This window comes from Engystomops pustulosus, chromosome 7, assembly GCF_040894005.1.
Source record: "Engystomops pustulosus chromosome 7, aEngPut4.maternal, whole genome shotgun sequence".
Lineage (NCBI taxonomy): Eukaryota > Metazoa > Chordata > Amphibia > Anura > Leptodactylidae > Engystomops > Engystomops pustulosus.
In genome coordinates this window covers 67,341,729-67,356,214 of record NC_092417.1, presented here as the reverse complement: position 1 = coordinate 67,356,214, position 14,486 = coordinate 67,341,729, and the positions used below count along the sequence as shown (strand labels likewise).

At 41.4% G+C, this 14,486-nt stretch overlaps 2 protein-coding genes across 4 annotated transcripts in view; one reads left to right on the top strand and one right to left on the bottom strand.

Annotated features, from left to right (window-relative positions):
- LOC140069947 (tyrosinase-like) overlaps positions 1-7,847 on the bottom strand; it is a 43,190-nt gene extending 35,343 nt beyond the window's left edge. The window contains exon 1 of the mRNA XM_072116251.1: positions 7,732-7,847. The gene's annotated coding sequence lies outside the window, so the exon portion shown is untranslated. The remainder of the gene's footprint in view (positions 1-7,731) is intronic.
- MIA2 (MIA SH3 domain ER export factor 2) overlaps positions 1-14,486 on the top strand; it is a 39,239-nt gene that overhangs the window by 2,303 nt on the left and 22,450 nt on the right. For 2 of the 3 annotated variants that reach the window (XM_072116249.1, XM_072116248.1), the window contains exons 3-6: positions 2,207-2,293; positions 3,172-3,286; positions 10,845-11,501; positions 11,794-12,690. In XM_072116249.1, coding sequence (XP_071972350.1) covers positions 2,207-2,293; positions 3,172-3,286; positions 10,845-11,501; positions 11,794-12,690 — 1,756 coding nt within the window. The remainder of the gene's footprint in view (positions 1-2,206; positions 2,294-3,171; positions 3,287-10,844; positions 11,502-11,793; positions 12,691-14,486) is intronic. The other variant, XM_072116250.1, reaches the window with a different exon arrangement.

The window sequence follows — 14,486 nt, the reverse complement described above, 5'->3', positions numbered from 1 at the left end:
TAGGTCTACTTTACATTTTCATAATTTTGAAGTGTCTGGATAATTTATTTTGATATCATGCGGCTTACAAATCGAATATGGATTTACTGTATTTTCAGAATTTACTATTTTGGGGATAATTACTGTTTTGAATGAAATTTTACATATTTAGCAGTAAAAATCTCATATAACCAACCCATTTTCAAATCTGCACCCCTCAAGCTATCAGAAACAGCTTTTAGGAAGATTGTTAACTCCTTGAGATCTTCATAGTAATTAAGTTAAAATGGTGATTAAATTTAGAACGGTGAAATTTTGTCGGTTATACGTTTATTTAGGCCTAAAATTGGCCAGTTTCCAAAAGATAAAACAAGAAAACCCTTCTTAAAATTTGTTATGCAATTTCTTCCGAGTACAGAGACCCCCCCCCCCCCAACGTGGCCTTTACTTGTTTTATGGGCGCACAGCGAGACGCAGAAGGGAAGGAGCACCCTGCAGCTGCCAGGATTTTAGTTTCCGCGTTGGCCCATTTTGTAGGCTATAAAATGTATTTTTTGTTATTGGGACCATGTGACGGCATTTTTTATGCGGGATGAGATGCTTTTTTCAATGTTGCCATTTTAGGGTTCGTATCCCCGATTGTTAAAAATGTGTGAACTTTTTTTTGAGGGCAGGAGGATTTATTCTAAAACCCTATTGCGCGAAAAAATAAATCTATCATTTGTTCATCACCGTCTCCCAAGTGGCATAACATTTTTACATTTTTGGCTACGGAGCTGGTTGATGGCTTGTTTATTGCGGGGCATGTTGTACTTTGCAACAGTCTGGAGTACATATGTTTTTTTTTATCACTTTTTATTGCATTTTTTGTGGGATTAAATAGGTAAAAGTCGTAATTTTTGCCAGATTAACAGTTTTTATTTTTTACGGCATTCATCGTGCGGGTTCAATAATTTATTTTTATTCTACGGGTTGTTATGGACGCAATGATACTATATATGTTGGGTTTGTGTTATCATCTCATTGCTAACGTTTCGCAGGATATTAGCAGTAGCAGCCTATGCACATGCATAGGCTGACACTGCCTTTAAGATGACATCACAGATGCCATCTTACATGCTGTGCCTGCAGACAACCCTGGGGTCTTCATCAGACCTCAGGGCTGCCAAAGGAATGGTCGGCGCCCAACCAAAGATGGTGCGGGGGCTGATTGTGGGGAAGAGACGACCCGAACGGAGTTTAAATGCCCCAGGCGCACTGACCGTGGTATTTAACGGGTTAAACATACTCGATCGGAGCACCAGCGGGTGTTACTCGAGGGGGTCAGCTGTAGATTACTGCTGATACAGCATGACTCCTGATGCTGGCTCAGCTCCGGAGCAGAGCCGAACCGGCATTAGCTCATCGACGTACTAATATGGTGCTGAGCGCTAAAGGGTTAAAAACAGAACGCACCATGTGACAGCACCCTAAATATTTGAGGCTTGTTTTTTTTTTTAAAGATTTTAATACAACAGTCTCACATGCCTCATTTATGAGCTACTAAGATCAGGCGATCCCAAAGTTTGAGGGTGCGGTCACATGGTACGTTATTGGAGAGTTTGTAAATGCCTGCATTATTGCATGTTTACCATCTGAGCCGGCGGCACACGTAGCGTTTCGAACCCATTTTTTGGCCCCTTTTTAAGCAGTCCGTTAAAAAACGCATACGTTTTTGACCAGTTTTTTACCAATTATCTTAATTAAAACGGGTCAAAAACTGATGCGTTTTCAAAAATGGACATACGTTTTTTTTTAACGGACAGCTTAAAATGGCCCAAAAACAGGTTCAAAAAGTGCCACGTGTGCCGCCGGACTTAGGAGGTGTGAAAATGTTAACACAGCAGTTTACAATACCAGAAATGAAGAAAAAGATTCAAACAATTGGTAAACGCTTGCATTTTCAGTGTGTTTAAAAACAAACCAAGACGCACAGTGTGAAAGCACCTTACAAAAAAATCCCCAAAACTAGACATATGTTTCCACACATAAGATAAATGTCCACCAGTGTCTGCAAATGGGAAACCAAGTACAGGAATTTCCATCACAAATTACAAAAATATCCAATACCGTGTTTTATGCATAGGCCTCCACTTACTAGCTGGGACTCCCTGGCAAGTGTGGAACTATAGATTCCAGCTGGCAAGTCACATTGTTATAAGTAAATATATAATATTTCATTTTTCAGAAAGGAAAAGCATATGGCTTCTTTCCCAAAGATGCAGTCATCATTGAAGAGGTTTATCTAAATGATGAAATAGAAATCCCAGCACAGGTAACAATATTTCTACATTTTAAAAAACTCACACAGCTATCATTAGTTTCTCCAACCTTGCAGCATTGCCCTAGGGTACGGTCACACGTCACGTTCTTGGAACGTTTTAAAGCATGCAGATTTTGAAAACGCATCCATTTTTGACAGGTTTGACCAATTATCTAAATTGAAACTGGTCAAAAACGGATGTGTTTTCAAAAAAACACAAGCATTTTTTTTTAACGCATGCGTTCAAAGGACTGCTTAAAAACGTGTGGTGTTTTGAACCCGTTTTATTGGTCTGTTTTTAAGCAGAACAGGCCCAAAAACTGGTTCAAAACGCCACATGTGCCGCCGGCCTAATGGAGGTGATCTTTAGGACGCGTTCACACCTGGCATTCTGGTGCTAACGTTATCGACACATCAGTTTTCATTTTTCTGTGCATTTTGATGCTTTGAGGACGCGGGCACACGGTTGCGTTTTCATTGCATTTTGAAACACATTACAACAGCTGAGTTGAGACGATATGCCCAATTACATTACTATTAACATTTGAGTTTACAAAAAAGTGTAAACTCGATGTTAACATGTGTTAAAAAAAGCAAACGCATTGTCAACAGTAATGCGTTTCAAAACGCAATGAAAATGCAACCAAAATGCAGCGTGTGACCGCGCCCGAGGCAGCCAAACGCACGGTAACATTGAACCGCATGCATGTCAGAAGGCTACATGTGAATGCACCTTTAAGTGATCCTCAGATGTAGCCCATTGGAATGGGCCTTCCTATATAAATTGGTGGTATTACATAACTATCACACTTATTTCATTGCAAAAAGGAGAGTCACTTGCAAATTAACTTTAAAAAAATTAAGCTGAAACACTTCCTTTTTATCCCTAGGAAATAGATTTTGTTTGTCTGGATGGTGGAGAATACGTTTTTGAAAATGAAGATAGCGTTTTACATAGCATGGATGAAAACGCTGAAGACCCTAATGATTATATCCAACAAAAAGGTACGTAACAGAATATAGAAGAGTCAAAATCCTATACATGTATGAGGCAGCATAACGTTCTTCAATGATTCACTGTGGTTACTCTGCAATACCAGTCACAGCCTAGGATCAAGCGGGGTGGTCACACGTACCGCTAGGCTTCCGTTCATAGGGGGTGGTCCTCGGCCCGAACACACATGCGTTTCCAGAGAAACGCATCCAATTGGCTTGTCAATCGCATGTGTTTCCCTGGAAACGCATGTGCGTTCGGGCCGACAACCGCCCCCTGTGCGCTAGGAACTGACGCCTGGCTGTACGTGTGACCGTGGCCCAAGCGGGGTGGTGTCTCTGCAACTATGTGCAGCCTCTCTTTATAACTGCATAGATAATCACTATATAATACTATTCATTTTACCCCTTCAGGACATAGCCAGGTTATAGCTTAAAGGGGTTGTCCACTTTCATGAAATAATTTATATGGCTTGGATAAGGAAAAGTTATACAATTTTCCAGTATATTTACGTATCAATTCCTCAAAGTTTTCAAGATCTCTGCTTGCGGTCTGTCTATAGGAAGCTTCATTGTTTACTTCCTGTAGATACAAATCCGGCCATTATCTTGTGATGGACAGATGGGTGCACAAGCCGTTACCATCATCAGTCTTTGTGATAACGGCCCATGCGTGGACAGATTTCTATCCAGTGGAAGTAAACATAGAAGATTTCTATAGAATGACAGCAATCAGAGATCTAGAAAACCATGAGGAATTGATACTGAAAGTATATTGGAAAATTGTAGAACTTTTCATTACTTAAACTATATCAATTGTTTGCTGAAAGTGGACAACCCCTTTAAGACTTCGATCCATTTTTTTGTATTCTGACATGCGTCGCTTTATGTAGTTATAACTTTTGAACACTTAACGCAATTTTGAGATAGTTTTTTCGTCACATATTGAACTTTATTTTAGTGGTAAATTTTGGCTAATTGATTTTTTACTTTTTTGGTTGTTCACAGTATAGCCTAATAAACACCTTATTTTTATTCTATGGGTCAATACAATTACGTGGATACCATACTTAGAAAATTTTTATTACATTTTACCAAATTACAAAATAAACCCTAATATGGGGAATAATCTATCATTTTTGCATCGCTGTCTTCCAAGTGGCATAACATGGCTTGTTTTTTGCAGGACATGTAGTGCTTTGATCAAAAAAACATCCACACTTTTTATTGCATTTTTTGTGGGATGAAATAGGTAAAAGTCTTAATCTTTTGCAGGTTTTTTAACAGTTTTTTTTTTAATGGCATTTATCGTGCGGGTTCAATAATTTTTATTCTATGGGTTGTTATGGACGCAGTGATACTATACATGTGTAAATGATCTTTACATTATATTTAATTTTATGTATTAATGGGTTTATGGGCATTTTTATAGGCTGACACTGTGCCTTTGAGATTCTGTAGCAAACACAGTCAGCACCCCCGTGTTTCTTGATACCGGCTAAGTGACTGCACTCAGCGTCCGATATATCGAACGCAGAGCGCTAAGGGGTTAAGATAGTTGGAAAATGAACAAAAGCGGTCATAAACGGATACATTTTCAAAAACGCATGCGTTTAGGGGACTGCTGAAAAACGGGTTCAAAACGCTGCATGTGCTACCACCCTAAGGGTGAAGACACACATGGCGTTTTTGGGCCGTTTTTACTAAGTGCGTTTTCAGATCGTAAAAAACACATGTGTTAAAAAAAGCATCCGTTTTTTAAAAACGCATGCGTTTTTTGAAAACGCATCCGTTTTTGTCCGTTTTTAATTGCGCAAATTCTGAAAACCGGACAAAAACGGACGCGTTTTTTAACGCATGCGTTTTTTACGATCTGAAAACGCACTTAGTTTTTTGGGCCGTTTTTACTAAGTGCGTTTTCGGATAGTTAAAAACGCATGCATTAAAAACGCATCCGTTTTTTTAAAAAAGTTTTTCCGAAATGAAAAACGGACAAAAACGCATGCGTTTTTAAAAAACGGATGCGTTTAACGCATGCGTTTTTAACGATCTGAAAACGCACTTAGTAAAAACGGCCCAAAAACGCCATGTGTGTCTTCACCCTAAGAGGGGATTTTAAGACTTGCATTTAAAGCACAAGTCTTCGTAAATAATTTCCAGTGTATGATGATGTGTCAGCAGGTTCATAGCTATAGGGGTTGCAAGGATAAGATATTTGTTAGATTTAAACACATGCGGAAACAAGCACCACATGTTACTGCCAGTAAACAATGCAAAACATGTGTTGCTTGTTCCCCATCACAAGTGTTTAAGTTTATACAGATAATTGATCAGAAGACTCCCCACCCACTGCGTTTCTAAATGGAATGTGTGAACACTGTCTAAAGGACCCCCAAGGCTCCACTGCCAAATAGGATATCCTGTAAAAAAGGGGAGTATGATAGGTGGAGGCCCATTACAGGTTTTGTATTGGGCACTGAAATTTCAAATATTCCCTTGAATATTATTATACAGCCATCCAAAAAACCTGCGCCAGGTCAGACCTGGTCTACACAGGTCCAATCTTGCAGAGGTTTCTGAAGTTACTAAGGCCTCTTTCACACTTGCGTTTTTCATGAGCATGATTTTTACCTGCAGACCCATGTTTTTGCACTTTGACCCATTGTAATCAATGGATTTTTGTCACACGCAATGTTTTAAAATGTTTTTTTTTAACACAGGGCGCAATCACACATTCCGCTAGTGTTGTGTTCAAAACACAATGCTAGAGCACAGGGGGCGGGCCTCCTCCAGAGAAACGCATGCAATCGGGTTATTAATCGCACGCATTTCCTGGGAAGCACACAGGCATATCGGGCCGAGGCATACACGTCTATGGAAACGCATCAAAAATACATTGCACTCCGAAACACACACAAGTGCATTTTTTCACTGATCAAGCAATGAGCCTTTTTCCAGGACGTTATCTTCATGTGAAAAACACATTGAGGAAAAAAATTTAAAAAAAAAAGTGTGTGAAAAACAGACATGTTTTCATCCGAGTTCAGTCAGGGTGATGGTAGAAGCGCCTGCGATCGGGAACGAGCCGCCGGTGTTTTGCATTAAATTAACGCAAAACACCAGCGGCTCATTCCCGATCGCAGGCGTTTCCATAGAAACACCGATGCGATCAGGCCGCGGCCCGCCCCGGTGGGTGCGGCTTGGTCTGCATTTGCAAACAGAGACGAAGCGGCGCGTCTGACTTCACCCTCAGGGTGAAGACACACATGGCGTTTTTGGGCCGTTTTTACTAAGTGCATTTTCAGAACGTTAAAAACGCATGCGTTTTTTGAAAATGCATACGTTTTTGTCCGTTTCTCCGAAATGGCGCAATGAAAAACGGACAAAAACGCATGCGTTTTCAAAAACGCATGCGTTTTAAAAAAACGCATCTGAAAACGCACTTAGTAAAAACGGCCCAAAAACAGCCCAAAAACGCCATGTGTGTCTTCACCCTTAGGCTGCATTTCCATGATGTTATTTGCTGCCTTTTGCAATGTTACTTTAGCATGTGATAAAGGCTGAAACCTTTGAAATGCACCAAAAAAAGAAAATAAAAAAAATGTAATGCAACGCATGGTGTTAACGAAACCGCAGTTTTTCACTGGCCAAACCTGATAGCACTCTGATGATACTGACATTATCCATTACCAGCAAGGCAAATGTGAAAGGGGCCTTAAAGTGATGCCGCATGTGGCGTTTGAACCCGTTTTTGGTCCATTTTTAAGCAGTCCGTTAAAAACTCCATGGGGGACATTTACATAAAGTGTCGGTGTCTGCATTGGCTTTGTTACCGACCTGCTCTGGGAAAGAAGATACATATTTAATATTGTGGAGCTGTGCAGAGACATTTTTGGCGCCGAGACCATTTTCTGTCCCTGAGACCAAAATCTGTCCTGAGCGCCAGAAATGTGTCCAACAGTCCCTGCTAGACCAGTTTTCTTTTGGTCTACTTTACGCCAGTTTACAGCGTCCAAAAATGGCTGTGACACATATTAATTGTGTCTGAGTTTCCACTCCGCCAAAGCCACGCCCCTTTTCAGAGAAGAGTCGGAGCAGGCGGAAAAAGGCATTTTTTCTGGCGCCGCCAGCTAATAAATAGGTCTGAGAGCAGAACATGTGGTGAGAGCACCACAAAACTGGCGGAAACGCCATAGTAAATGTCCCCCAATGTGTTTAAAAAAAAAAAAAAAAAGCCTTTTTTAACGCATCCGTTTTTGACAGGTTTTACCTGGTCAATAAATGGATGCGTTTTTGGACAGACTGCTTAAAAACAGACCAAAAACTGGTTCAAAACTCAATGTGTGGCATCACCCTTAGATGCCCCCAACAGGAGGTAATATAAAGAATGGCCTGCAAAACACTAGTCTTAATTCATTTCCCCCTGTCTGTTGGTTATACAACTAATATCTACTCACCCCAGTGCTGTGACCTCCTCAGACTCCAGTGGCAGGGTAGCTGTCAGAGAAGGAATGAAACATCCTACCAATTGAAATCTGGGCGGAAGTGGAAATATCTGAGGAAAGTAGGGCGTTTCCTTATTAACCCCTTATGGATGTAGCCAGTTTATAGCTTTAGGACGTGTTCACATGTTGCGTTTTCATTGCGTTTGAAACGCATTACAACAGCTGATGAGAGGTACCGGTAATTTGCCTAATTACATTACCGTTTATGTGCGTTTTGTAAACGAAAATGTTAACAGTGATATAATTAGGCAAATCCCCTCTCATCAGCTGTTGTATATGCGTTTCAAACGCAATGAAAATGCAGGTCAAAATGCAACGTGTGAACGCGCCCTGAGGGTGAAGACACACATGGCGTTTTTGGGCCGTTTTTGGGCCGTTTTTACTAAGTGCGTTTTCAGATCGTTAAAAAACGCATCCGTTTTTTCGAAATTGCGCAATGAAAAACGGACAAAAACGCATGCGTTTTCAAAAAACGTTTTTAAAAACGGATGCGTTTTTTAACGCATGCGTTTTTAACGATCTGAAAACGCACTTAGTAAAAACGGCCCAAAAACGGCCCAAAAACGCCATGTGTGTCTTCACCCTAATAACCGCGGTCGGTGCTTGCACCGATCGCGGCTATTAACCCCTCCGTTGCCGCCGGCAAAGTCGCCAGCGGCATTTAAAAGACGCCATCTTTGTTATGATCGCCGCGCCCCCGAACGTCATCGGGGGGCGGCGATCGGTTGCCATGGTAGCCTCGGGTCTTCGTTTGACCCGAGGATACATGGCTTCTGCATATGCATTACAATGAGCCTGTGGCAATGAAAACGTCGCCTCATTTTGCAAAAAATGACCCCTCACACATCTCCGTGCGCCAAAGTATGAAAAAGTTATTAGCGTCAGAAGATGGCAATTTTTTTTTCTTTTTTGTACACATTCGTTTAATTTTTGAAAATGTATTAAAACACAATAAAACCTATATAAATTTGGTATCACCGCGATCGCACCGAACCAAAGAATAAAGTAGGCGTGTTATTTGGAGCGAAGAGTGAAAGTCGTAAAAACTGAGCCCACAAGAACGTGACACGTGCGTTTTTTTTTTTAATTTTTCCACATTTGGAATTTTTTTTTAGCTTCGCAGTACACGGCATGTTAAAATAAATAACATTATGGGAAAGTAAAATTTGTTACGCACAAAATAAGCCCTCACACATGTCTGTACACATAAAAATGAAAAAGTTATGGATTTTTGAAGTTGGAGAGCGAGAAATGAGCCGAAAAACCCTGCGTTCCTTAAGGGGTTAAAAGGAATGAAAACACATGCTTTAAAAAGGTCCAAAAAAGTGACGTGTGGCATCATTCTAAGGGTGGCGTTTTGAACCTTTATATAGGCCATTTTTAAGCAGTCCGTTAAAAAAATCACATCCGTTTTATTTGAAAACGCATTCGTTTTTTGCACGTTTTTGCCCGTTTTCCAATTATTCTAATAAAGATAATTGGGAAAAACAATCAATATGGATGCGTTTTCAAAACGCATGTGTTTTTTAACGGACTGCTTAAAAACAGCCTAAAAACGGGTTCAAAAAAAGGAAAAATAGTTAAGGGAAACTGCCTTCCAGCAAAGTGCAAATGTAAAAATGCATCACAAAACGCAACACAAAGCAATTAGAATTTTGTATGTCAGATACCCTTTAAGCAGTATTGTTGCGATTTTGGGGTGGCTATGTCCTATTGCTGAAAATGTATTAACTTTTTGGTTAATAAATAATCAGTACTTTTTGTTAATAATTAACTGATGTATTGTAGGGTATCAGGACTGTCAACCTATGCTGATGCATAGGCTGACCCACTGACTGTAAAGTCCTGTCACAGACAGGACCTTACAGATATCTACTATGAGCAACCCTGGGGTCTTAGCTATAGGGGTGCCAATCAAGCAAAATTTTAAAGGATAACATCCGAGATTGGAGTTCACTCTGACCGTGGGTGTTACACAGGGATGTCAGTAAATTACCGCTGACCCTGTGTGTATCCCGATGCCAGTTCAACTCTGGTAAAGAGCTGAACCATCATCGGCTCCACAACATACTATTACGGCACGGAGCGCCAAGAGGTTAATTTACCTTGTGGGTGTGAGGTTTCCATTGCATTGAGGGTGCGTCCGCAAGTTCATTTTTTCAGATGCAGTTTTTGATGGCCAAACCAGGAGTGGAGTGAAAATACAGAAGAAGTAGCACTTCTTAATGATAAGTCCTCACCCATTATGATCCACACCTGCTTTTGGTTTCAAAAACTAGATCTGAAAAAATGAACGTGTGGCTGCACGTGAGCGCTCCCCTCCTCCCTCCATAGGCAGACGTGTGGTGGCTGCACTGCATATCTGAAAAAGTATAGGACAATTGGCTGCTGGAAAGGATTTCAATGTGATATGAACGGCACTTAGCACTCGTTGGTGTAAAAGGATTCCAAGTCCTATACTTTGCGGAACAGCTGGCCGACTAAGTAACAGTGGGGTGATGCACTGTGTGGTCACCACGCTGTGATGGGGAGCCACAGGCTGTTCTCTTGCTAAGACATCATAATTTACTAACATTTTAAAAGAGAACCCTGATAGAAGGGACAATCTGCCTTTGTAAAGTCTGTTATGCCTGTGTTCTCCACCTTTTACAAGACACTAATGTTTCTTGTTACCACCAATGTGTCCCCTTCACACTTCACATCCACTATGCTGCACTAGGGCTTCTATACTACTTGACAAATAACTGTAAAAAGAAGGGGGAAAACAGAATCTTATCACATTCCCCTTTTGGCAGTACAACTGAACACCTTCTGTATTTGAATGTATTATTTTGCATTAAAACAATGCAGCAACTGCTTGATTCATTGAAATCAGGCTGGCAGCTGGGCAGTCCCTTCCACCCTGATTGTCCACCGTTCCACCTCTAACAACTGCAATCATTAAGAGATTTCATAAAGGGTAATTCTGGTAAAGCTTTTACTATTTATTCGTCATACTGTAATCACGTACAATTGTAAATATATACAATATGCTAGAAACTCAGATACATTATTTCATTCAACAGGTGCTCATCCTACTGAAGAGTCACCAGATGTCATCATTCAGGAGACTCCAGAGCCTAGAGCTCCAGAAAAAGAGTCTTGGGCTCCCTCGGGCATTGCAGGTTGGTTTGGAATGGGAAAAAATTATGAAAAGAAAGACACAGAAACTGAAGGTGAAATGGTCAACCTGGAAATAATGAATGAAAAGAGTAAATCTCAAGAGCCAACAGAAGATGCTCAGTTAGAAAAGTCCAGTTGGCTTGGTGGTCGAATCAAAAATATTCTTCCCTTTGGAGAACAAAAAGATGAATCACAGGCCAAAGATATTGAGAACTATGTTGAAATAGTTTCTACCACCACCCAACAGGCTGATCAAGAGCAAGAGCATTTAATGAAGGACAATGAAGACTCAAAGTCAAAGTGGTTTAACTTTCGAATTAGAGATGTTTTAGGTTTTGGTACCAAAAGTGAGAAGAAAGAAGAAGCAACCTTAATAGTGGAAGAAACCAACAATGACACGATACCACAAAATGTTAATGAAGTTTTAGCATCTGATAGTAATCTTATGCCTGACCCCACAGAGATTCCAAGAATGGACCAAGGTGGGAAGACAGTGGATGTTGAACTGAAGTCTCACATTCAAGCAGAAGATACAATTGAAAAAAATACACTAGAGAAAGGTAGGTATGATGATTCTATAACAAAAACTATACATGTAAGATTAAGTTATTTTTACTGAGATCATAATCAAAAAAAATCAGAAAATAGTTAAGTACCATACGTCCTAAAAATAAAGATTTTTGGTTAGGAAAATGTTTTAGTAAAGAGGAGATAGAGGAGATATACTTTGGAGGGGGGTTTCTTACAAAGGTTACAGTCTGCTAAGGTAGATAAGACTGTAAAACAAGCAAGCAGTGACAATCTTCATACATTTTCAACACATTGACTTAAATGGAATTGGTTCTGTCGTAGATAATCATGCTAAGAAGTTCAGTAATCCTAAAGAAATTCATCAATCAAATGCTCATATTGAAGATGTATTGACAAGGATTGAGAGCAATTTTCAAAAGGAAGAAGGTAAATATGAAGAGAGGAGACCTAAGGAAGCAGAAAACCCTTCACAGACCTTAGAGTTTACTGATGACTCTGCAGAACATGGACCTGAGACCATTGACAACAATGAATACCAGGAAACATTGTCACAAAACCTTGATGGGTATGGACATAAACATGTTGTAGATCAACATGCCAAAGGTGAAGTTCATTACCTAAAAGAGCTACATCTTGAAGATGCATTAGCAGAGAAGGACAACAACTTTTATGATGATAAACCTAAACTTAAAGAAGCAGGACATTCTCAGACTTTAGAGGATAGTAATCTAGTAACATTTGAAGAAACTTTTAACACAATGAATACCCAGGAACAGGATGAAAAACACAATGATGATGGTCATACCTCTTTGACTACCCATCATCTTATAAATGAACCAGAATTAGCTAATATAGGAGAAGCTACTTTGGTCCCAATGACAGTAGAGGCTACAGTACAAGAAACTAGTGAAGAACTTAAGAGAATGGCAAAGAATTCAATAGAAAGCGAAGAGCAATCTACATGCACAACCAGAATGGACCAAGACTGCATGAGTGGTCTTACTGTAGATCCTACACGAGTTGGACACCATAGCCTTACAACTAAATCTATCTACACAACTGAAGTAAAGACTTGGGTAATGGGTGGGATGGAAGTTGTGAGACCTTTGGTACAAACAGACTCTCAAAGTGCCAAAGGACATGCAGCTGCCCAGCTGGAGAGCCAAGAGGACACAGAGAGCATGGAAAGATGGTCTGATATTTCTAAGTCAAGTGAAGGTGATTATGATGAAATGGAACTTTACTATAATATTGGAAGTAGGGGAAAAGAAACATTTACTTCACTTCTAAGAGTTTACAATAGATAACAAAAACAATTCTTATTTTTCCTACTTCTGCTTTTATGATCTATGTTTGTTTCTGCATAAGAATAGACTCTAGTTTCCATAAATATGGTCACCACGGGCGTAACCTAATGGGGTGCAGAGGATATAAGCTCAAGTGAGTCCAAAAGGCTTATGTGGCCCTTAAGGTGTCACTTTCCAATGTGAGAAGAATAGTACTAAAATCCATACATTATAGTCAGGGTCTGGCGCAGACTCTGAATTGGAGCGATGCTGCCGGCGTGCTGGGGGTGTGTCGGCACGCCCCCTAATGAAGAAGCCCGACTGCCAGCGCGATGGATACACGATCCGACCTCTTATTTAGTAAGAGGTCGGATCGTTTTAAATAAATATACTGCACATAAATTTAAAATAAAAATGGCTAGCGAGAAAGAGGCTGGGGGGAGGATTATGTGGGGCACATTTGGTGGATGGGTTTTGCAGGGTGACAGGTCCTCTTTAAAGGGGTTATCCGGGTTTAAAAAATTTCTTATGGCCAGGCTGGGGAGGGCTATTTAAACACAATAAACATGTACTTACCTCCTCCGGTGCTGCCGATGCCCCGCGCCGCGGCCCGTCTTCTCCGTGCGCCGGTTTCAGTACAAGGGCACACAGGGAGCTTCCGGCCGGCCGGAAGCTCCCATGCGCACCATCTCCCAGCGCTTACAACGCTGAGAGATAGGGACGGATGGGAGGAGCCGTCCACATCGCGGACCGGAAGCTCCCTGTGCGCGGCTTCCGTGCCCCTGTAAACAAACAGGGGCACGGATCGAAGGGACCGCGGCGCGGGACATCAGCGGCGCCGGACGAGGTAAGTACATGTTTATTATGTTTAACTAGCCCTCCCCAGCCCGGCCATAAAAATTTTTTTAAACCGAGATAACCCCTTTAAGTAAAAAACACAGTGAAAAACACAGTGAAGTATAGATTGAAGATGTTCGGCACATCTGCTTACTTGTCGAGAGATACGCGCGGAACGGTGCGAACAAAATAGCATGTGAAGAACAATATATATGTGTGTAAAGAACACATTGCAGATGTTTCCATACCTCACCCTCTATGCCCTTCCCCCCTCTCCTGGTGAACCCCTCTTATAACTTGTCCTGTCATCTCTTATCTGCAACTTTCTCTCTGAGCTTTCAGCAAGTGTCTGAGACCTCGGGATCTTCTCCTGTGAGACCCCCATTCACACACAGCGGATTTACCTGATTGCAGGGTCTGGAGTCTCCCCAATGTCTCTGTCCTTGGTGCTGATCTCCTGGATGCGCTGTCCCGGGATCCGCTCCTCTTCTTCCACTGAAGTCTCCCCGATCTCTCTGCCCTTCCCGATTTCTCTGCCCTTCCCTATGTCTCTGTCCTGTTCCCCGATCTCTCTGTGCTGCTCCCCGATGTCTCTGCCCTCACCGATGTCTCTGTCCTGTTCCCTGATTTCTCTGTCTTCCTCCCCGATGTCTATGTTCTGTTTCCCGATGTCTGTGTCCTGCCTTATGTCTCTGTGCTGCTCCCCGATGTCTCTGTGCTGTCCCCCAATGTCTCTGTGCTGTCCCCCAATGTCTCTGTGCTGTCCCCCAATGTCTCTGTCCTACTCACCGATGTCTCTGTCCTGCTCACCGATTTCTCTGTGCTGCTCCTCGATGCCTCTGTGCTGCTCCCCGATGTCTCTGTGCTGCTCACCGATGCCTCTGTGCTGTA